The following is a 23,211-nucleotide window of genomic DNA, read 5'->3' on the forward strand; positions in this document are numbered from 1 at the left end:
GTGGGACTGACTTTTTGAAACCATCTATACGGTGATGTAGGTTAAGATCCCAGGTATCACCACCTGCTGCCATTCACACATGTGTGACCTCGTTGGTGAGTAATAGATAGAAAAAAATTCGGAATTTTATATGGTGCTCAATAGTGTTAAGATTTAAGTAGACAGGTTGTGTGGTGTAATGGCTATAGTAAGGCCCTCACATGCTGAAGGTTCAGATCTCATGATGTGCCTTAAATATTTTTTATTTTTAAATCTTTATCAAAATGACAATGCTCATTATTTTTATTAAGTTAATTGGTTTAAATGTGATTTTTTATTTCTATTCCTTTGTCACATTTCAGTCATTGTATGAATTTTTTCATTTGTTCCCATTTTTTCTTTATATTATTGAAATTATTGTGAATTTAATATATTTATCTGTTATAATAATTAAATATTTGAAAATGCCGATCTATTTGTTAAAAAACAAAAGGCATTTAATCTATTTATACTGACTGTGCAATAGTGTCAAAAATGTATTTTTCATTGAAAGATGCACAATTTTTTATGGTAATCATTGTACAAACATTTAAAACATAGCCTAAATTCACTCAACACTATTACAAAATAGTGGAGATGAAGATTTAAACAAAAGAAGGGATTATAAGTAAAGCCAAATTCAAGAAAAATGAGGAATAGAAATAATGACTGCAAAACTTGAATCAAAAAATAGGATGATAATACGAAAGAAATTAAATCAAAATGAATACTTAAAATCATGTGAACAAAGATTTCAAGTGGAAAAAGAATAATAGGAAGAAAGATGAGAGCAGATAAGATGAAGATGCTGATGTGATGAGTAAAATGATGTGATAAAAGAATAGAAATATAAAATTACATTTAAACCAATTAATTGAATAAAAGTAATGATCAAAATAATTTTGATAAAAATTAAAAAAAAAAACATTAAAGTATCTGACGAGATCCGAACCCACTACATTCCTCCATGTCAAGGCCTTGCACTATCCAGTACACCATACAACAAGTAAATAAGAGGCTACTATATTAATGGTATTGAGCATCAAGCAATTCAGATTTTTTTTTTTTTGGTCAATAACTCACAAATGAGGGCCTACCAGGATGAGTGGCTGTGGGACGTGATAGCTGGGATATTTACATCACAATATAAATGTTTTCAAAAAGTCAAAAGTCAATCCCACCACTGAGGACCTCTCCTTGTTAGACCACCTAGCAGCAGTCATACCTAAATTTTCAAATCACTCAACATAGAGGAGGCCGTCCATGATCTTAAGGCTGTGAGAACATCAGTGACTACAGGTGTTACAAGGAATGTTGAACGAATGTAGGAAAATATCTTTGCGTAACAAGAGTAACAGGATACAAATTGCAGAGTATCTGAGTAGTTGACCTCAAACACTCAACCCTGAACACAGATGGAGAAGATCCAAAAACATTTTCAGATACCAGTTCACTAAGTCTCTCCTCTCCTCTCCTCTCCTCTTTCGTCCTTCCCACCCACTGTAAACCTTCCTGACTCTGCACCTAGCAGCCAGCCATATCTTGTCCGTACCATGCCCCTGCATACTCCCACAAGCAACACATAATTTTCTCCCTTCCCTACCCTGCTATTGCACCTCCTCCCACCCCATACCTCCTCCCTCCCCTCCCCACCCCAAATTGCTGCTCTCGTCAGCCACAGTGGGATTCGGGCCTCAGCAACCAGAGAAAGTAACAATGTGTGTGCGAATTGTTCTTTTATGAATGTGTTTCTGGAGGGGACTTTTATCCAGAAGCTTAAATATTAAGCAGTCTTTTCATTGTGCTTTTCTGTGTCTCATTGCCACCTCTGTGTGATAGTAGCAATCAATCATTTCCATATTGTTTTCAAAATAAGTGATTGTGTAATAGGAAAGAAACTCAAATTGCTCAGTAGTGGAATGGCGTTTGCATAGGATGAGATACTTTGAGATTCTCCATAGATTATGCAAAAGAACTTGCTCCTATTGTACCAGTAGTTTATCATAGGTCGTTGGAGCAACAAAGGGTACCCAGTGACTGGAAAAGCTCAGTTCGTTTCCATTTTCGAGAAGGGTCCTAAGATAGATGGACATACTTGCAGACTCATAGTGCTGAAGTTGATGTAGTGTAGAATTGTGTGACGTGTTTGATTGTCACATATTATGACAATTTTGGAGAACGAAAATCTTCTGTAAATATCAGCGTGAATTCTGCAGACAGAGACCTTGTCAAACTCAGCTTGCTCTGTTCGTTCATGAGATACACAGCACTGTAGACATAGGCACCTAGGCTGATGCTGTGTTTCTAGGCTTCAAGAAAGCATTTGGTTAAATTGTGCCCTCTCACATAGATTCCTGTCATTCACCTATTCCTGTCTCACACCCTCATCAATGTTACCTACTTTCATCCCCACTCCTTTTATTGATTTCATATTGTCTTTTCTACTTGTTTACAGGTGACACTGCCTGACCTGGAAAAAAACGGGATTCTTATCGAAGTAAAAGCATGTGGCCTGCCTGATACTCAGTTTGACCACATTGCTGTAATGCAGATACTTGCAAGAGCAAACAAGAAACAATTCATGGGTTTGGGATTTGACATCTCGGGTGTTGTTCAAGCTGTTGGGTCTGATGTGACTACTTTGAAAGTTGGTGATCAGGTTGTTGGAGTTGTACCACTTGATTATGAGCAGTCTGGTTGCTCAGAATATGTTGTTGTACAAGAATTTGATGTCGGTATGTATCTTAAACTTTTAATTCTAATCTCTGGTTTGAAAATACTATAATATTCCAGATACTGCTGTTTGTTTTGTTTTAATTTATTAGTGGTACAGTGAATAAGTAGAAGCTAAAGTTGTTATAGTAGTGCATTGGTGAGAAAATTGGCCAACAAGAGGAAACTACATAATAGAGATTTTAATAACTCCTGGTAGATAAAAAATAAATAATGTGACACAATTAAGTTTTAGAACAACTAAATTACACTAGTGCTAAATTTAAAAAATTGGAAATAAAAGAAATATTTAATCATATCCATAAGAATTAAGTTAAGAAATAAGTGGAAAGACAACTCAATACCATTCAGAGAGGATGGAAGTTTAAATTGTGAAAGTAAAATGGGGGTGTGACAGTGAGGTGACATATCTGTTTTTGACAATGTCATTCTCATATCTGCTGGCATTTGATAAGTGTAAGTGCATTGTGTCCATATTCAAAATGATTCTGTGGGACACTTTACACATGTAATTGCAGTGAGATGGAAAAGACACACTGTGGTTTAGTAGTTGTATTAGAAAGTTACAAATGTGGAGAGAATTTCGGCACAGATTTAAGCGAAGTTAAAGACTTGTTAACAAAAAATATCTGAATGGCACCAAATGATCATAAAGTGCAGTGTGAGAAGGGCTCAGTGTGATTAAAAATAAAATTTTGCCAATTGATCTGACAAATGGATATTTAAAAAAATTTGGTCTTGTGTAAATCAATAAACCATTTAAAATCATCTACTCAGTAGCTTAGTGCTCTAATGGAAGATCACAGAAAGGATACTGCAATACTGAATTCAGTCATCATCATCATCTTGGACAGTTTCCAGCCACTGGCTGGGTCTGTCGGGAACACAAGCCTCTCCATCGTGTTCTGTCTTTCCACCATTCCCCCTCTTCCACCTTCGTCCAGTTCTCTCCTCTTCTCGTCACACATTCCTTCACGCCCTTCACCCATCTATCTCTTGGTCTTCCTCTGGGCCTCTTCCCCTCCAGTTGCAGATCAAACATCCTCTTTGGAATTCTTCCCTCATCCATTCTCTTCATGTGTCCATACCACTGCAGTCTTGATTTTTCTATCCTGTCCTGTACTGGTTCCTCCTTTAGTCTTTCCCTCACATACACATTTCGCAATCTGTCTCGTCTTGTTACACCCAACCTGCTCCTCTGGAACTTCATTTCGCTAGCCTGTATTCTACTTTTGTCGCTTTTGTGCATTACCCATGTCTCACTTCCGTATGCCAATATGGGGACAAAGTAGGTTCGGTATATAATTCCCTTGGATTTCTGTGGCACCTCCTTGCTCCAAATAAGCCCCCTAATGCATTTGGAGAACTGCCCTGCTTTTCTGCACCTTTCATTTATTTCCATTGCGTTTCCCCCCTTACTTTCAATCACGCTTCCCAGGTACTTGAAGTTCTCTACCACTTGTAGTTTTTCCCCTCCACAAGTTATATCCACATTTGGCCTATTCGTCTTCCTTGTTGTGACAATTATTTCACTTTTCTTTGCAGAGAAATGCATTCCATATTGTGCTGCCGTTGCCTCCCATGCATCTAACTGCTCTTGCACCTCCTCCTCGCAATTTCCCCATAACATCAGGTCATCGGCAAAAAGCACTGCTTTCATTTTATGATCTCCAATTGCATCTGACACTTGCTGTAGGATTTCATCCATAACAATAATAAACAATAAAGGCGAAAGTGCACTTCCCTGTCGCAGCCCATTTTCCAGCTTGAACCATGCAGTACGTTCCCTCCCCACTTTCACACAACTCTCACTTCCCTCATACATTTTTCTGACTTTTCGTGTTATCTCTTCATCTATCCCTTTTGCGTTCAGCACATCCCAGAGCTTGTCCCTACAGATACTGTCATACGCCTTCTCAATATCTAAAAAGGCCATGATTAAGTCCTTCCCGTACTCATAGTGCCTTTCCTGCAGTTGCCTTACCGCAAATATGAGGTCCGTTGTTGATCTTCCCGGTCTGAAACCATACTGCTCCTCTTGCAGTCTACTTTCAATACTGCTTCTTATTCTCTTCTCCAGGATCTTTTCATAGATTTTTCCACAGTGGCATAGCAGGGTGATTCCTCTGTAGTTCTCACATCTCCTTTTATCCCCTTTCTTGAAGATCGGGACTATAATTCCTTTCTTCCAATCCTCAGGAATTCTGTTCTCCTTCCACACCACCCTCAGCACTCTGTATAGCCACTGGGTTCCTACTTCTCCTGCTGCTCGTATCATATCCACTGTTACTTCGTCCCAACCTGGTGCCTTGCCCCCTTTCATCCTCTTTATGGCTTCTTCCACTTCATTCCAAGTTAGATCATCAATTTCCCCACTATTATCATCGTCTGCTGCCTTAGGCTCTCCATCGCTGTTAGTTACCCGCTTGGCGGCATTCAACAGATCTTCAAAGTACTCCTTCCAAATCTTTTTGAGCTCATGCATTTCCTCCACAACTCTTCCATTATTATCCATGATTCTCAGGCACTCGCTTCTGTCATTCCTCTTATTTCTTACCATGGTGTAAAGTACTTTTTTGTTCCCTTCACTGTCCTCTTCTAACATTCTTGTCCATTTTTCCATCCACTTCTTCTTCTCCGCCCTTACTATGGTCTGTGCCGCTTTCTTGCTTTCCTTATATTTTACCCTAGCTTCCTCTGTTCGGGTCTGGAACCATTCTCTGAAGGCTTTGTTCTTTCGAAGTACTGCCTCTTTACATATGTTGTTCCACCATGGGGTTTCCTTACTTCTCCTCTTTGTGCTAGTTCTTCCGCACACAATCTCAGCTGCCTCAACTAGGGCCCTCTTAAAATCTCCCCATTCTTCTTCCACTGTTCTTTGATCTTCCTTTGGCAGCTTCTTCCTGATCAGTGCCTGGTACTGGGTCCTCCGTTCATCCTATTTCAGCATCCATGTCTTCAACCTTTTCTCCTGTATATCTGTTGCCCTCCTATCTTTTTTCTCTCTCAGGGTGGCTACCAACAGCCGATGGTCACTGTCTAAGGCCTCAGATGGAACGACCTTAACATCTGTGAGGCTGCTCATCATCTGCCTATCCACTAGTACATAGTCTACTACTGAAGTTTGGGACCAGTCCCCACTGTACCAAGTTATTTTGTGACTACTTCTCTTCTTGCACCAGGAATTTGCGATCGTCAGCCCATTCCTCTTGCAGAATTCCAGCAACAATTTTCCTTCTCTATTCCGGTTCCCCCAGCCCTCTGGTCCCATTATCTCCTCGAATCCTTTCCTGTCTGTGCCAACATGTGCATTGAGGTCCCCTATTATAATCTGATTACCTCCATTTAGCTGCTTTTGCATGTCATCTTCAAATTCCTTCTTCTCCTTTTTTGTACACCCCACCTGTGGGGCATATGCTTGGATGATTTCAATGCTTTTTCCTTTCACTCGTACTCTGGCTTTTATCATTCGATCATTGATACCTTCCACCTCCTCCTGCAGACCCTCTCTGACTACTATTGCCACTCCATTTCTTCCCCTCTCATTCCCTATCCAGTACAGTTTACATCCTTTACTTAGTGGTTTCTCACCAACTCCTCTCCACCTAGTCTCAGCAAGTCCCAAGATGTCCAATTTCCTCCTTTCCATCATTTCTACAATTTCTTCTAACTTCCCAGTTAGAGTCCTTACTGAATTCAGTATTCCTCCAAAATTATTTTACTACAGAAGATAGTCATCGGGTTCCTTCTTTCAATCATTATATGTATGCCAAAATGACAGATATTGATATAAGCCATTGATTAGCAGAATATTGACTAAAATAGCTCAACAAAGAAACTATATGTGGACCTGATGAAGTAATCTATGTGATTCTCTGTGGAGTACTTGAAAGAACTCTCTCCTCCTAGCAGTGGTTTATCGTAAATGACTGGGATAGTAAAGTGTACCAACAAAATGGAGAAAAGTGCATGTAAATCCTGTTTCCAAGACTGGTCATGGGACATAAGCTTGTAATTATTGTATAAGACTATATCACTGATATCAGTCTCGTAGTCTTATGGAACACATTTTATGCTTGCTTTTATCACCTTTTTGGGGAACAAATATCATTTTGGTAGAAATCAACATAAAGGCCAGAAACAAAGATTTTGTGTACTTTGGTCACTCTGTCCGCAACGTCTAGAGGACCATAGATAATGATCCCCATCTTGATGTCATGTTCATTGGATTCTGGAAGGTATTTGACATAGCTATGCATTGTGGCTGACTGAGCAAAATACAAGCTAACTGAAGAATATTTAATCCGTAAAGGACAGCATTATGTGAGGGCTCTGGCTGTTGATAAGTACAAGTAAAACAGTTTTCTACAGCAATCCCTTTTTTACTTTGTCACTATGCATTTAAGTGGTTCACATCATCTTCATGTGGAAAACTGTTTTCATAGCTGGTGTTAATGAAGAGCAGTGAAGCATTTTCACAGCAGCAGACCAAGGGCAATATAGGTTATGTTATGTCTTTTACTAGTGATAAAAACTGTGCTTTAGGAAAGGTGCTTTTAAAGTTTGAAAACGTTAACTTGTGACAGTAAGTTGCACTTACAGGGACAGTAGCATCACAAAAAGTGCATATTGGAGCTTGTTGTATGACCTCCTGTTTGCTATGTTTACACTGTCACTTCAAAGATGACGTGCATGTTACAAATATGCTTGTTACATTAGATACAAAGATGATTGAGAGTTGCAATACCTAAAGCTAGGTTATTTGTTACTCTACACTGCAAATCAGTTATTATATTAAATGGTTATATACAGAAATGTTTTTCTTTTATTTTAAAAAGATGAATGGGCTGCCTAAGAATATGATTATGTGTATAATTCAGTTATTATCCTAGGTGATTATGCATGCACAAATGTGTTCTTATTCTACTTTATAAATATGACTGGGCTGCAACAGAATTTAGACATGTGCACAATTCTGTTATATTAAATGGTAATATTATGTAAGAAAGGTTACAACATATCATACATATTTGTTGTAGTTGAACAAGCGGATTGGTTATGTAAATTGCTGTGCATTGAAATTGTAGATTGTGAGAATGCTTTAAGTACTTTGTCAAAATTTTGGAAATGTTGGTTAAATCTGTTCCACTATTGTTGTTGAGTAGGTTTTCCCCAAGTTTTTTTCTGTGGATATCAGTTTCTAGTTCCTCTTACAAGCCAACATGCATTCAAACAGTTAACTTCTACAGAAGATGATACATTTCTAATCATTGACGGGGAAAACAAAGATGATGTCCAAGAGCATTGTCCAAACATTCAACAACATTCAGCATAGCACAGAGAACTCTACACATCAAACTGTCAGATGTGCAGGGATAGACATACGTGATTGACCCTTAACATAAGTAAATCTAATGTGCTGTGCATAAATAGATGAAAGGATGTGTTGCCCTTAGATTACACTATAGACTATAAACTACTGGATGTAGAAGTTACCTCCAAGAGTGGCCTAAAATGGAATGATTATATTAAGAAAAAATAGTTGCTACTCTCCATGCAGCGGAGATTATGTGTATTTTTGTAAATTTTTTTCAAACATATTTCTGTGTTTTTTGTGTGTTTTTACCCCCCTCTGTGGATCCTTGCTCCTTCCATCTGTGTTGGTATAGAAAAGTTTCCTTGCACGTTCTCAGAACCCAGTTCCACATAAAAAATCAGCATCTCCACTAAACGGTGAGTAGCAATTATCCTTTTCATACTATATAATATATATATAATAATTCATATTCTATCTTGGGTTTTCCGTTTTTAAATGACCATGTTGAATTGCAGATACCAGGCTGAGATTCATGGGAAGAATACTAATGAAATGTAATTAATCCACAATAGAAATGGCTTACAATACACTTGTTCAATCAGTTCTTGAGTGCCCTTAGCAAGTAGGAGTAATGGAGGAGTTAGAGAATATCCAAACAGCTGTCATATATGTTTGCCCCACAGGTTCATTTAGTAAGTGTGATAAGATATGGAAACGCTCACCAAATTCCAATTGAAGTTACTAAAATAGAAGCATTGTGCATCACAGAGAGATTTACTGTTAATATTGTTCTGAGAAAGACAGACAATGTATTAATTTTGCTTACATACATCTCATGAAATGATCATGATGAGAGAACTGGAGGAACTAGAAGTCACACTGCTGCGAACTGTGCTGTGTGCAGTGTGGACTAACACTAGTGTGACTGGATAGCATGCCTTGGGTCACCAGTTCATATCTGATCACCAGCCATTATTTATCATTCGTGGATGGACCTTAAATTTCTTGTGTTTGTGCTGTTTGCATGTTCTGGAATATTCAGTGTTTGTAGAAATAGCAGCAGTTGTGTTCTCTCTGTACATTGGAGTTTGTAATAATGCTCTTTCAGTGCCAAGTGTTTTACTTCTTTGATGACCCTGCCTTCAGATTTTGACTTTATTGTGGTTACAACACAACACTATCGAGGCTTACTGACAGTCATGCTTTCCACACACCATTTGTGAATGGAACAGGAAAGGACAGAAAATGGTGCTGTTACCAGAATTATCCTCTACCACAGGCAGTTAGGTGGTTAGTGGAGGATAGCTGTAGATGATAACAGATTCTCACTGTCAAAGAAGGAAATGTATAGTTGTTTGTCAAACAATGGAAAATTGGCGATTGAATAACAGTAATACGAATTATGATACATTGCTACTCAGCTCATAGAGGAGGCAATGAGGTGCCTCTTAAGCCTAACCCCTCCCCTCCTCCTTACACACACACACACACACACACACACACACACACACACACACACACACGAAAAAAAAAAACCACTAGTGGTTCCAGACACTGCAGCCCAGCTTGACGAAGGACTTAGTCCAATAGCTTGATCATATCCAAGAGCCTGCTTTTAAATGTACCTGTCTGCTGCTCAGTGTATCTCCTCTATGTAATGTGTAGCAATCCATTGTAATTCATGTTGTTGTACTTGTAGATCTGGCTGTTAAAAGTAAAACCTGTTTAATACAGGAAGGAGTAAAGGTAAGAACAGTCCCTGTAGTTGATGTTTTGAACAGTCAATAGACATGTAAGCAAGATGGAATCTGGAATGGTGACAAAAATGTGAAGGGTGATGCCCAGGAGAGCAAGAGGGAGCAGTGGAACAAGATAGCCATGTGGCACCAGAGATTTCTGTGTGTTGCTTGAAGGAAAGTCCCATAAGTTACTTGTTACGAGGAGCAGGAGAGATCATAGGAACAGGGCAACTGCAGAGATAACAGTGCTGGTGGTGGGTATGTGTTGGGAAGTGGGTGGAAGGGAAAGGCATGGTGACAGGGGTGGAGGAAGGTATTTGACAGGCTGGTGGAATCTGATTCCAGTGGGTTTCAGTGATTAAAGGATGTGTTGGATAGACAATTACCATCTATGCAACCTGAGAAACTGGTATTTGGAAAAGGGGGGAGGGGGGGCGGCATTAAGTAAGTAAGTAACAATCGAAACAGTGGGTTACTTTCCGTGCACCTGCTCCAAAGAAGTGAAAGACAAGACCGTCTGCAGACCTGGAAGTAATGTTCAGAGTGCCTTAGAAACATGTAGTAGAGCCATAACTATTCCTGTTCTATATTAATTACTTACTGGGAGTAATAATTGCAATCTCAGACTTTATATGCAGTTGATGACTTTGTCTCTGAAAAAGTGTTTTCCTATAATAGTTATTCAGTCAGACTTTCATAAAATATTGGCATAGTTATAAGACTTGTAACTAGCCTTTTATGCAAGTGTTAAGTTGCAGATTTTGAGGAACAAACATTTCCTTAAACAATTCATAAATTACTATAGGACTTAGTCATTTTACGTAAACATGTGAAGGTTGTAATATATGTGACTACAAATAGGAACAAATCTGTAGGATCATTTGTAGTTCAATAGTGTGGCAAATTTCAGTTGACTTGCTGGGAGCTGTAATATATCTGTAAAAGGAATGGCTTACCCTTGTATGACACATAATGGATTACTATTAAATTATGTGGAATTTATATTGACAATTTGGAAATAAATGTAAATTTTTGAGGAAAAAAACCATTCTCACTAAATACAATAAGTAGTTGTCTTTACTTATTTCAATAGAAGTAAATATTAATTTTTTGGTAAAGTCATAATAATTTGTTGGGTTTCCAGTATTGAAGCCAGATGATGTAAGCTTTGTTGATGGTGCTGCCTGCATTGGGGATGCCGTAAAAGCCTACACTGCACTTCATTACCTTGGGAAACTGAACTCTGGAGACACAGGTGAGACAAAATAGATGTTTCACTGTTCAGCAGAATTTTAAATGCAGTTAATGATACAATCAGCATTTTGGAATGTAATTTTAGACTGACAAATAATTACATACTTTCGGTAAGCCCGCTCAAATTAACACTGATATAGTCATGCTTGTTCCTCATCCTTTACTCCTTCCCTTATTTATATTCCATCGGGACATTCCATTACCATATTAAAATGGATGATATTCCTTGTTATGCAGTAGTATAATACATGCTAACTATTCAGCATGACATTCTGAAACAAATGTATGGACTTAAACCAACTTGTTACATGTCCAGTGCCATGAGAGGTGCATAAATAAATGTACTGGTGAACTGCCCCACACAGACCACAGCCTTACTAATTTAATTCACAGTTTCACTTTATATTCATCAAATATTGGTTTGCCCCCGTATACAACATACATCGGTAGGTCTCTCCCACCACCAACATCATTAACGCCTAACTACACTTTGGAATGAAAAAGAATTTTTGTTGAATACTTTTATTTTTAAAATGATAAAAGATAAATTATATTTAGTTTTTGTAGATATTTTATTGAAACACAGACTAATGAGCCAGCGACACAACTGGTACTGCTTATTTCAAACAACTCTTTTATAGAATGATGAAGCAATCCTTTGTGCACTGCAAGTGGTACCTACAACTCCTCCTCCAAAAAGAAACGTAACTACCCACATTGAGGACAGACACTTGATGCAAAACATGCTTCCTCTGCACCAATCCTCTTCTTAGGGATCCTTGCTGCAACCCATTTAAAATCAATCAAGGTAAAATCTATTCTCTATACTTATCATTTCTAAATCACTTAATCACTAGACTCATTTCTTCTGAAATGACCGAAATTGGAAGGCCTCAGGCTGCTGATGCTTTGTGTCTGACCACTGCCAATAATAATAATAATAATAATAATAATAATAAACCCCATGGAGGCCCGGGAAAAGAATAGCCCTCCGGTATGTTCTGCCAGTCGTAAAAGGCGACGAAAAGAACAAACCACTAATAGGGCTAACCCCCCTTTTAGTGTGATTAGTTGGTTCAGGACAGAACTAATGAAGCCTCGGACAAGCGCTGTCATGGTCGGGGACGACGCTTGAACCCTATGCCCGTCCACAATGGTAATGACACTGCTAGCCACACGGAAAATGATTTAAATCCAAATAGAGGTGTTTTGCGGGATATGCTTCCTGCAACCACTCTAGAAGGAAAACAAAGACATACGATGAGATGGTCAGATGAAGTTAACCGACACCTCATGTTCTGTTATTACGAAGCAACAAACTTAGGAACCAACACAACTGGATACAGATCACAAGTATACACAGCATTTATTAACAGATATCCAGAATTAAAATTTTTAACAGAACGACGACTAGCTGATCAAATTCGTGTAATAATCAAAAATAACAGGATACCCACAGTCAGAATTAGAAAACATCAAACAACAAATACTGGAACAAAATAATGTGCAATCAGAAGAAGAAGAAAATACAGTAATGGACTCAAACATCCCAGAGCAAACAAACAAAGAACAACACGCGTCAATTAAACAATCAGAGGAAAACAAAATCTTAAGACAGCCACCAGAACAAGCACAAATAGAACACGAAGTGACACACATGTTAGATATAGAAGAAGAATTTCAGCTGACATATATAGAATACAAAGACACAAATACAGACATTAGACCATTCTTGCATAGACCATCAAATAACCTACAAGTCGAAACAACAATAACAACTATCAACACAATCATACACAACAAAATAAATGAAAATACAACTATGGAAGAGTTACAACTACTGGTTTATATAGGAGCACTCACTACACTAAATATACACACTAGGCAGAGATCAGAACCAACCAACACACAGAGGAAACCCACAAAACCAGCATGGCAACACAGGATAGAAAAACTGAGAAAAGACATCAGACATCTAACACAATTTATAAGAAATGCAATATCAGACAAAAAACGAAAAAGTTTAGGTAAAATCTCACAAGAAGAAGCAATAAAGCAATTAGATGAAAAGAAGCAGAAATGACAAGCATTGGCCAAACGACTTAGAAGATAAAGTGAAAATAGAAGGAAAGAAAACCAAACATTCAACACAAACCAAAATAAATTTTATCAGACAATAGATAACACACATTAAAATAGACAGTCCACCAAACATAACAGACATGGTACACTTCTGGAGCAACATATGGTCAAACCCGGTACAACATAACAGACATGCACGTTGGATACAAGCAGAAACATACTCATACAAGATGATACCACAAATGCCTGAAATGATAATTTTGCAACATGAAGTCACCCGAGCAATTAATTCAACACACAATTGGAAAGCCCCTGGCAATGATAAAATAGCAAATTTCTGGCTAAAGAAGTTCACCTCAACACATTCACATCTAACTAAATTATTCAACATATCTAAAAACAAAGATGATGTGACTTACCAAACGAAAGTGCTGGCAGGTTGATAGACACACAAACATACACACAAAATTCAAGCTTTCGCAACCAATGGTTGCTTCATCAGGAAAGAGGGAAGAGAGGGAAAGATGAAAGGATATGGGTTTTAAGGGAGAGGGTAAGGAGTCATTCCAATCCTGGGAGCGGAAAGACTTTCCTTAGGGGGAAAAAAGGACAGGTATACACTCGCACACAGACACACATCCATCTGCACATACACAGACACAAGCAGACATTTCAATTATTTAACAGTTACATTGCAGAACCATACACATTCCCTGATACTCTTACACATGGAATAACTTATCTGAAACCTAAAGATCAAGCAGACACAGCGAACGCAGCAAAATATTGCCCCATAACATGCCTACCAACAATCTACAAAATATTAACTTCAGTAATTGCACAGAAATTAATGACACATACAACACAGAACAAAATTATAAATGAAGAACAAAAAGGCTGCTGCAAAGGAGCACGAGGATGTAAAGAGCAACTGATAATAGATACAGAGGTGACATATCAAGCGAAAACTAAACAAAGGTCGCTGCACTACGCATACATTGATTGCCAGAAAGCTTTTGATAGTGTACCCCACTCATGGTTACTACAGATATTGGAAATATACAAAGTAGATCATAAATTAATACAGTTCCTAAGCATAGTAATGAAAAATTGGAAAACCACACTTAATATCCAAACAAATTCAAATAATATCGCATTACAGCCAATACAGATTAAGCGTGGAATATACCAAGGAGACTCATCAAGTCCTTTCTGGTTCTGCTTTGCTCTGAACCCACTATCCAACATGCTAAATAATACAAATTATGGATATAATATTACTGGAACATACCCACACAAAATAACACATTTGCTATACATGGATGATCTGAAACTACTGGCAGCAACAAATCAACAACTCAACCAATTACTAAAGATAACAAAAGTATTCAGCAATGATATAAATATGGCTTTTGGAACAGACAAATTTAAGAAAAATAGCATAGTCAAGGGAAAACACACTAAACAAGAAGATTACATATTGGATAACCACAGCGACTGCATAGAAGTGATGGAAAAAACAGATGCCTATAAATATCTACACTCCTGGAAATTGAAATAAGAACACCGTGAATTCATTGTCCCAGGAAGGGGAAACTTTATTGACACATTCCTGGGGTCAGATACATCACATGATCACACTGACAGAACCACAGGCACATAGACACAGGCAACAGAGCATGCACAATGTCGGCACTAGTACAGTGTATATCCACCTTTCGCAGCAATGCAGGCTGCTATTCTCCCGATGGGTTCGATGACGGTTTGGATGTACCGTGCACTATTCAGTGTCCCCTCGACGATCACCAGTGGTGTACGGCCAGTGTAGGAGATCGCTCCCCACGCCATGATGTCGGGTGTTGGCCCTGTGTGCCTCGGTCGTATGCAGTCCTGATTCTGGCGCTCACCTGCACGGCGCCAAACACGCATACGACCATCATTGGCACCAAGGCAGAAGCGACTCTCATCGCTGAAGACGACACGTCTCCATTCGTCCCTCCATTCACGCCTGTCGCGACACCACTGGAGGCGGGCTGCACGATGTTGGGGCGTGAGCGGAAGACGGCCTAACGGTGTGCGGGACAAGAAACAAGACAAAAGCTATAAATACTTATGCTATACCAATATTGACCTACTCATTTGGAGTAGTGAAATGGAGTAACACAGACCTAGATGCACTCAATACACTTACATGATCACAATGCCACAAATATAGAATACATCACATACATTCAGCAACAGAAAGATTCACATTAACCAGAAAGGAAGGAGGAAGGGGATTTATCGACATAAAAAACCTACATTATGGACAGGTAGACAATTTAAGAAAATTCTTTCTAGCAACGAGCAGAAACTAGCAAAATACACAAAGCAATCACTCATATAAATACATCGGCTACACCACTGCAATTTCATAACCACTTCTACAACCCTCTAGATCACATAACATCAACAGATACGAAGAAAGTAAATTGGAAAAAGAAAACACTACATGGCAAGCACCCGAATCATCTAACACAGCCACACATTGATCAAGACGCATCCAACAAATGGCTAAGAAAAGGCAATATATACAGTGAGACGGAAGGATTCATTATTGCAGTACAGGATCAAACAATAAACACCAGATATTACAGCAAGCATATTATTAAAGATCCCAATACCACAACAGATAAATGCAGACTTTGCAAACAACAAATAGAAACAGTAGATCACATCACAAGTGGATGTACAGTACTAGCAAATACAGAATACCCCAGAAGACATGACAATGTAGCAAAAATAATACATCAACAGCTTGCCATACAGCATAAACTAATAAAACAACACGTTCCCACATACAAGTATGCACCACAAAATGTACTGGAGAATGATGAATACAAATTATACTGGAACAGAACCATTATAACAGATAAAACACCACCACATAACAAACCTGACATCATACTCACCAATAAAAAGAAGAAATTAACACAACTAATCAAAATATCCATACCCAATACAACAAATATACAGAAGAAAACAGGAGAAAAAATTGAAAAATACATCCAACTGGCTGAGGAAGTCAAGGACATGTGGCATCAGGATAAAGTTGACATTATACCAATTATACTATCAACTACAGGAGTCATACCACACAATATCCACCAGTACATCAACGCAATACAGCTACATCCAAACGTATATATACAACTACAGAAATCCGTAATTATTGATACGTGTTCAATAACCCGAAAGTTCCTAAATACAATGTAACATATACCGTACAGTTAAAAGGAAGTCATGCTTGATCAAGGTCCGCGTCACTTTCCATTTTTAACCAGACCTAAGGTCTGAGAAAAATAATAATAATAATAATAATAATAATAATAATAATAATAATAATAATACAGTTAAAAGGAAGTCACGCTTGATCAAGGTCCGCGTTACTGTCCATTTTTGACAAGACATAACGTCTGAGAATAGAAAGAAATAATAATAATAATGATATGGATGAAAATGAGAACAAATAAAAAGTCTGACAGTGTGGCAAAGCATTAGAAATGACATTTAAAGCAATTAATTTAATAAAAATGAAGATTCAAAAATAAAAATTTTAATGCAACTGACAGGATTCGAACCCACAACCTCCAATATCTGAGGAACATATCTTAACCATTACGCGATGCTGCTGCTCAAGGTAAGATTCTAGAGTAGCAATATCAAAGTGTGCTCTGCAGAGCCCTGAAGCTCCACAAGACCTTTGTGAGGGCTCCACTAAAATAATGTTGACCTTAAGAATAAAGCACATAAAGTCTTGTCACGCACTGAAAAAACAACTCATAAATATCATATCAGTATTGCTGTTACGAAGTTGGTTTTTCTCTCAGTGCTTAATAGGTGAAAATGAGGTGACAATCAACATAATAAATCTGCAGTAATACTATGATCAAAAACAACAGACAGAAGAATTTAGTTTGTAAGAGTAGATATGCGACGACCCATTACTCGTAACTAAACACGCACACAGGAGCCATGCGAACCCTTTCTCCCTTCCTCTCTCCCACTCGCCACAAGCATTCCACTGCACTCTCTCTATCTCTGTCTCCATCTCTCTCTCATCCACAAATACCTGAAACTGCCCCAGAGGATTTCATTGCTTCTTCACGCTTCACTGCTTGGGGGTTTATATAGTAAAAGAGGTTGACTGTGTTTTGGCCATGAAATTAATTTTTTTTAAGATCATAACTATTACCACTATTTCATAAGATTGTAATACTGATTACAGTACATGTGTTACCAATAACCACCTTTTTTTTTCAATTACTAGCATCAACATGTGACACAATGTAGTGGAGGTTACAGCTTGTGAAACAAATGTTTGAATATATAAACCCGTTCCACGCAGTACGGAGTACAGTTCCTACGCTATTGCAATGTGCAGTCTAGTTTGGCACGGTGATTCCATGCACTGTTCTCAGACCACAGTACATTTGGTTCATGTTTTTATTGACCACAGTTGTAAAATTCAATATCTGTTTGTTCTGTTGTAAAATTAAACTGTTGAACTTAAAAGATAGAATGGAGCATTGGCTTAAAAGTTTTGTAGCAAGATCTTGCATCGAAAGTTCAATGGCAATTGTCTGGAAAATGCAGCATCAACCTGCAAGATTTCTGATCAAGACTATAAGATTCAAGACGATAATGTAATGACATTGATTTCCATGGTTTCAAGCAGTGAGATATGAAGCAACTCGCTAAGGATGAAGAAAAGAAAATTCATGAATCTTATATCAATCTTGGATTTGTTGTTTCTAATGGCTTGCCCCTCTGTATTTTATGTAGCAAATTGCTCTGAATACTTCCACAGTGCCCGCTAAGAAGTGCTACCATTTAGAAACTATACACCCTGATTGAAAAGGCAAGACTGGAGATTTTTTATATGTAACAAAGAACAATTACTAAGAAGTCAGATACCTATGAAGTGTGCAAATCAAACTCTCAATGAAAAAGCTATGAAGACATCATATTTGGTCAGCTATCACATTGCAGAAGCAGTTCAAGCACGCACTATCACTGAGAATTTAATAAAACCATGTGTGGTAGACATAACACAATGATGCTCCATGAAAATATCTTCATATCATCAAGTCAAATTAATGACCTAACAGGCTATATCAAACAAGTACTCCAACCCAACAAATTTGTCTTGCAAATAGAAGAGTTGACTGACGTTGCTGGATGGGCCATCGTGATAACTGTATGATATCCATATAGATGGGGGCATGGCAATGATGTCAAAATAGCAAGAGCGGTATGACTAATAAAAAGTAAAACACCAAACTGAAGTTCCAGCCATTGTATCCTGCATAGATGATCTCTTATGATGGAGGAGTGAAAATAATTAATTACTTTAAATCCCCTCTTCAGTGTTGATTGTTTTCATGGTTACATGAAGATTATAGAAGCAGACATAGAACACTACTGCTATTCACCAAGGTTAGATGGTTGTCTTGTGGTAAAACCTTAATGAGATTATTCAAACTAAGGGCTAAATTACAAGCTATTATGACCAATATTTCGTTAACGTTTGAGCAATGGGACTTAGTCTGAACAACTATCTTTGTAGGCAGAGACGTCTGGAAAACTTAATTTATTAAATGTATGTATACAAGGAAAACAGACAACAGTTTTCTGTGCTAGCAACAAAAAACCGCCATAAAAAAATTACATTTTTGGATTGCATGTGATGGCAAGAGAACTAGAAAGCATTTTAACAATGAATTTTTTCATTTGTGGTACAGTAGAATTAGCAAATGAAGTATTTGAAGAATTGGTCCAATGTCTTCATGATATGTGTGCATCTTTTGAGATTTATTTTTCTGAAGAGTGGATCACGAAACTGAAAATGAATTCAATGATTCACAATGTTGTGTTCTCCTTTTGTACACAGAGCTGGACATGGAGAACAGTCAGTTGATTAACATACACACAGTGAATAAACATAACTTTTTATGTATTAATGATAGAACACTATCTTTTATAAAACTTCCTGGCAGATTAAAATTGTGTGCCCGACTGAGACTCGAACTCGGTCCCAAGTTCGAGTCTCGGTCTAGCACACAGTTTTAACCTGCCAGGAAGTTTCATATCAGCGCACACTCCACTGCAGAATGAAAATCTCATTCTGGAAACTATCTTTTGTAGTTCTCCTACCTGCTAGGGCTGAAGTTATTGTGTGTAGGATTATGTGTAAAATTCGTGGTTGTCATAGAGCACAAAGAAGCAGCCAAAAACACTGGGCAGTGAGAGATAGCAAATCTGTAATTATCAAACTCTGAATATTCCAAGTGCAGTTACTACTAACTCACACAAGCAGAACACAACTCAACAGTCAGTATACTCTAGTCTGGCATAAGCTCAGCAGAGTGAGGACCCGACCAGTCCATCCACTGGAAGCAGAAATAGAACTCTCCTTGCTTGTCCCATGCAGCCATATGTCATTCCGCTGCACGATGGTGGCACATTGCCTCGCCTGCATTGGCATTGACATCCAACATCTTTGCAATGGTAGAGGGCTGGTGTGAAGTTACTGATGATCAATGACACAGCTGTCCTCTGGTCCTCCCCCTCTCCCACTATTCCACCCCAACCACACACACCAATGCAACTCCTCAATACGATGCAACATAGGCTGCAGCACAGACTGCCAGCATGGCAGCAAGACTGTAAGTGGTTCCAAGTTAACATCCATCGACATTCCCAATCGAGAAGATGACTGTCCTGCAGGAGAAGACAACTGTGCGAGTGATGATGGCCACTGCAGGCTCTGGTGACAAACTGGGTCTGTGAACAGAAAGGAGGCAGCAGTATATCACAAGAAGCAACAGGGCAAAGCTGGTTTTGGTGTGCTGGTGCAGTCCCATCAGACTCTCTATAATGTAAGTGGATTGTGAAAGCACCATTTTCCAATCTACAACACTTGCAATAAACTGCAAACAAAAACAGTTGCTAAACTGAAACTTAGGCATGCATGGTAGGACATAGATCCTCTGAGGTGGATGCATACTGTGAAGTAATGTGCTATGACGATGACCATGACCATGAAATGTTCCACTGGCAACTTGCCATCCCTAGACATGGAGCAGTACAAAGATAAAAACACTTTGAAGGCCTGTTCCCACAAGTGGGTGGCCTGTAATGTGTTCATCTGAGCCCTGAAGATTCTAACAAAATGTTCCACACCACTACTGAAAGGACGCGGTGAAGATGTGAGCTGTTGCCCATTACGAGACACAATGACTTCTGACAATCCTTCAATTCAAATAAAGGTGAGACTCGATATGTGTCGCGAACATCATATGTATATGACAAAATACTGAAGTCAGATCTGACACAGTTTTCATGTTTGTCATGGGAACGATGAAGGGGAACATGCTGTAAGCTTCCACCACCAATAGCCTTTCAGTATTCCAAAATAGGCTATCAAAGCCAGTGTGTAACCACTGCTGTGGTCCAGCAGGATGTGGCCAATCAAAGTATTTCTGAGGGGAGGAGCAGCCTCATGTTCCACACACTTGGCACTCCGCACAGCTCAACACCCAGTATATTCTAGTCTGGTGTAAGCTCGGCAGATTGAAGACTTGACAACTCCGCCGACCAAAAGCAAAAGTAGAAATCTCCTTGCACAATCCATGTGGCCATATTTCATAACCACTGTGCAGTGGTAGCACCTTACCACTCTGAGGAAAAGGCTCATCCAGATGGGTGCTACCGGTGATGCAGCATTCACAAGCCGCATTTTTGTGGAGGTAGACTGCTGGCGTGAAGTTATCAATGAAGAAAGACAGCACACACAATCCTTTTGTACTGAATTTACAGAATCCAGAAAATATGTCAGAAGAAATCCATGAATCATTTTTAAAAATGATATCAGATTCAACCACAGAATCATTGTTCAAAACAATGTTACTTGATGATTTTTGGAAAAGGTTTATGATGAATACGCACATCAAAAATAGTTTTGCTTCACCATGGTTCCGAGAGTTCCGGAACAGGTACAGAAAATTGGAATAGAGATTGCTCATGAAATCCACATATTGCCTGTTGTACCACCATACAGCGAGATCTTCAGAGGTGATGTTCCAGACTGCTGTACACATCAGTACCTCTAATACCCAGTAGCACGTCCTCTTGCATTGATGCATGCCTGTAATCGTCATGGCGTACTATCAACAAGTTCATCAAGGCACTGTTGGTGCAGATTGTCCCATTCCTCAACATCGATTCAGCATAAATCCCTCGGAGTGGTTGGTGGGTCACGTCGTCGATAAACAGCCCTTTTCAATCTATTCCAGACATGTTCAATAGGGTTCAGGTCTGGAGAACATGCTGGCCACTCTAGTCGAGTGAGGTTGTTATTCTGAAGGAAGCACATTCACAAGATGTGCACGATGGGGCGCGAATTGTCGTCCGTGAAGATGAATTCCTCGTCAGTATGCTACAGATATGGTTGCATTATTGGTCGGAGGATGGCATTCATGTATCATACAGCTGTGAGGGCACCTTCCATGACCACCAGTGGCATACGTTGGCCCCACATAATGCCAACCCAAAACAGCAGGGAACCTCCACCTTTCTGCACACCCTGGACAATGTGTCTAAGATGTTCAGCCTGTGACTGGGTTGCCTCCAAACACATCTCCAATGATAGTGTGAAGAGAATGTGATGCCAATCCTGAGTGGTCCATTCGACATGTTGTTGGGCCCATCTGTACTGCACTGCGTGGTGTCATGGTTGCAAAGATGGACCTTGCCAAGGATGTCAGGAGCGAAGTTACGCATCATGCAGCCTATTGCGCACAGTTTGAGTCATACCACAGCGACCTGTGGCTGCACGAAAAGCATTATTCAACATGGTGACATTGCTGTCATGGTTCCTCAGAGCTGTAATCCGCAGGTAGCGGTCATCCATAGCAGTAGCAGCCCTTAGGTGGCCTGAGTGAGGCATGTCATCAACAGTTCTTGATTCTCTGTATCTCCTCCAGTCCAAACAACATCGATTTGGTTCACTATGCCTGGACACTTCCCTTGTTGAGAGCCCTTCCTGGCACAAAGCAACAATGTGGATGTGATTGAACCGTGCTATTGACCATCTGGGCATGGTTTAACTGCAGACAATACAAGCCGTGTACCTCCTTCCTGGTGGAATGACTGGAACTGATCAACTGTCGGACCCCCTCCGTCTAATAGGCACTGCTCATGCATGGTTGTTTACATCTTTGGACAGGTTAAGTGACATCTCTGAACAGTCAAAGGGACTGTGTCTGTGATAAAATATTCACAGTCAACATCTATCTTCAGGAGTTCTGGGAACCAGGATGACGCAAAACTTTTTTTGATGTGAGTATATTCACAACTTGCCAACTGGCTGTTGCTGTCCTTTTCCCATTGCCAACAACATACTTGGGTGAAATAAGATTGTTGGCATATGCTGCTACATATTACTGAAGTAGACTGGATGCTGAACCTAACATATGCCTTCAACTCTCTCCTGTCAAGCCTGACATTAAACAGTTGATCAAATAAAACAACCTCCTATTAAATGGAAACAGTTTTATCAATTTACAGTGGAATGAATACAGTGTTATTTTGTGTATTGTATTATCGTGTGTTGTTTTTGTATATTGTTGTAGAAGTCAGTAGTGTACAATGCACATATTTTTGTATGGTTTTAATTAAATGATTATAATTAAAGGGTGAAAATAAAACCAGGTTTTGGTTATTTTAGGACTTCATAAAATATTTAATATTTCAAAAGGCTTCAGTCACTAAAAAAATTTGAACTGCTGGTCTACAGTATCACGTGAAATTCTTATTCATAAATTACTAGCAGCCAAGGGACCACCTGAGTGAATGGTTGCAGTGTGTGATACGAGGGACCCTAACCTACACCACTGTACAGATGGTTGCAAAATGCCAATCCCCCCCCTCCCTCCCCAGGGACCTCTCCTTGTTAGAGAGTAATACTGGATGAATGGCAGACATAATGATGTAGTGTTCCTCAGTAGATCTCGTGTCACATGCAGT

General features: G+C 39.1%; 1 protein-coding gene across 1 annotated transcript in view; it reads left to right on the top strand.

Annotated features, from left to right (window-relative positions):
* The window catches only part of LOC126101021 (quinone oxidoreductase-like protein 1), a 133,635-nt gene that overhangs the window by 69,991 nt on the left and 40,433 nt on the right, over positions 1–23,211 (top strand). The window contains exons 2-3 of the mRNA XM_049911688.1: positions 2,474–2,753; positions 10,952–11,062. Coding sequence (XP_049767645.1) covers positions 2,474–2,753; positions 10,952–11,062 — 391 coding nt within the window. The remainder of the gene's footprint in view (positions 1–2,473; positions 2,754–10,951; positions 11,063–23,211) is intronic.

The sequence above is a fragment of the Schistocerca cancellata genome, chromosome 9, assembly GCF_023864275.1.
Source record: "Schistocerca cancellata isolate TAMUIC-IGC-003103 chromosome 9, iqSchCanc2.1, whole genome shotgun sequence".
In the NCBI taxonomy this organism is placed as follows: Eukaryota; Metazoa; Arthropoda; class Insecta; order Orthoptera; family Acrididae; genus Schistocerca; species Schistocerca cancellata.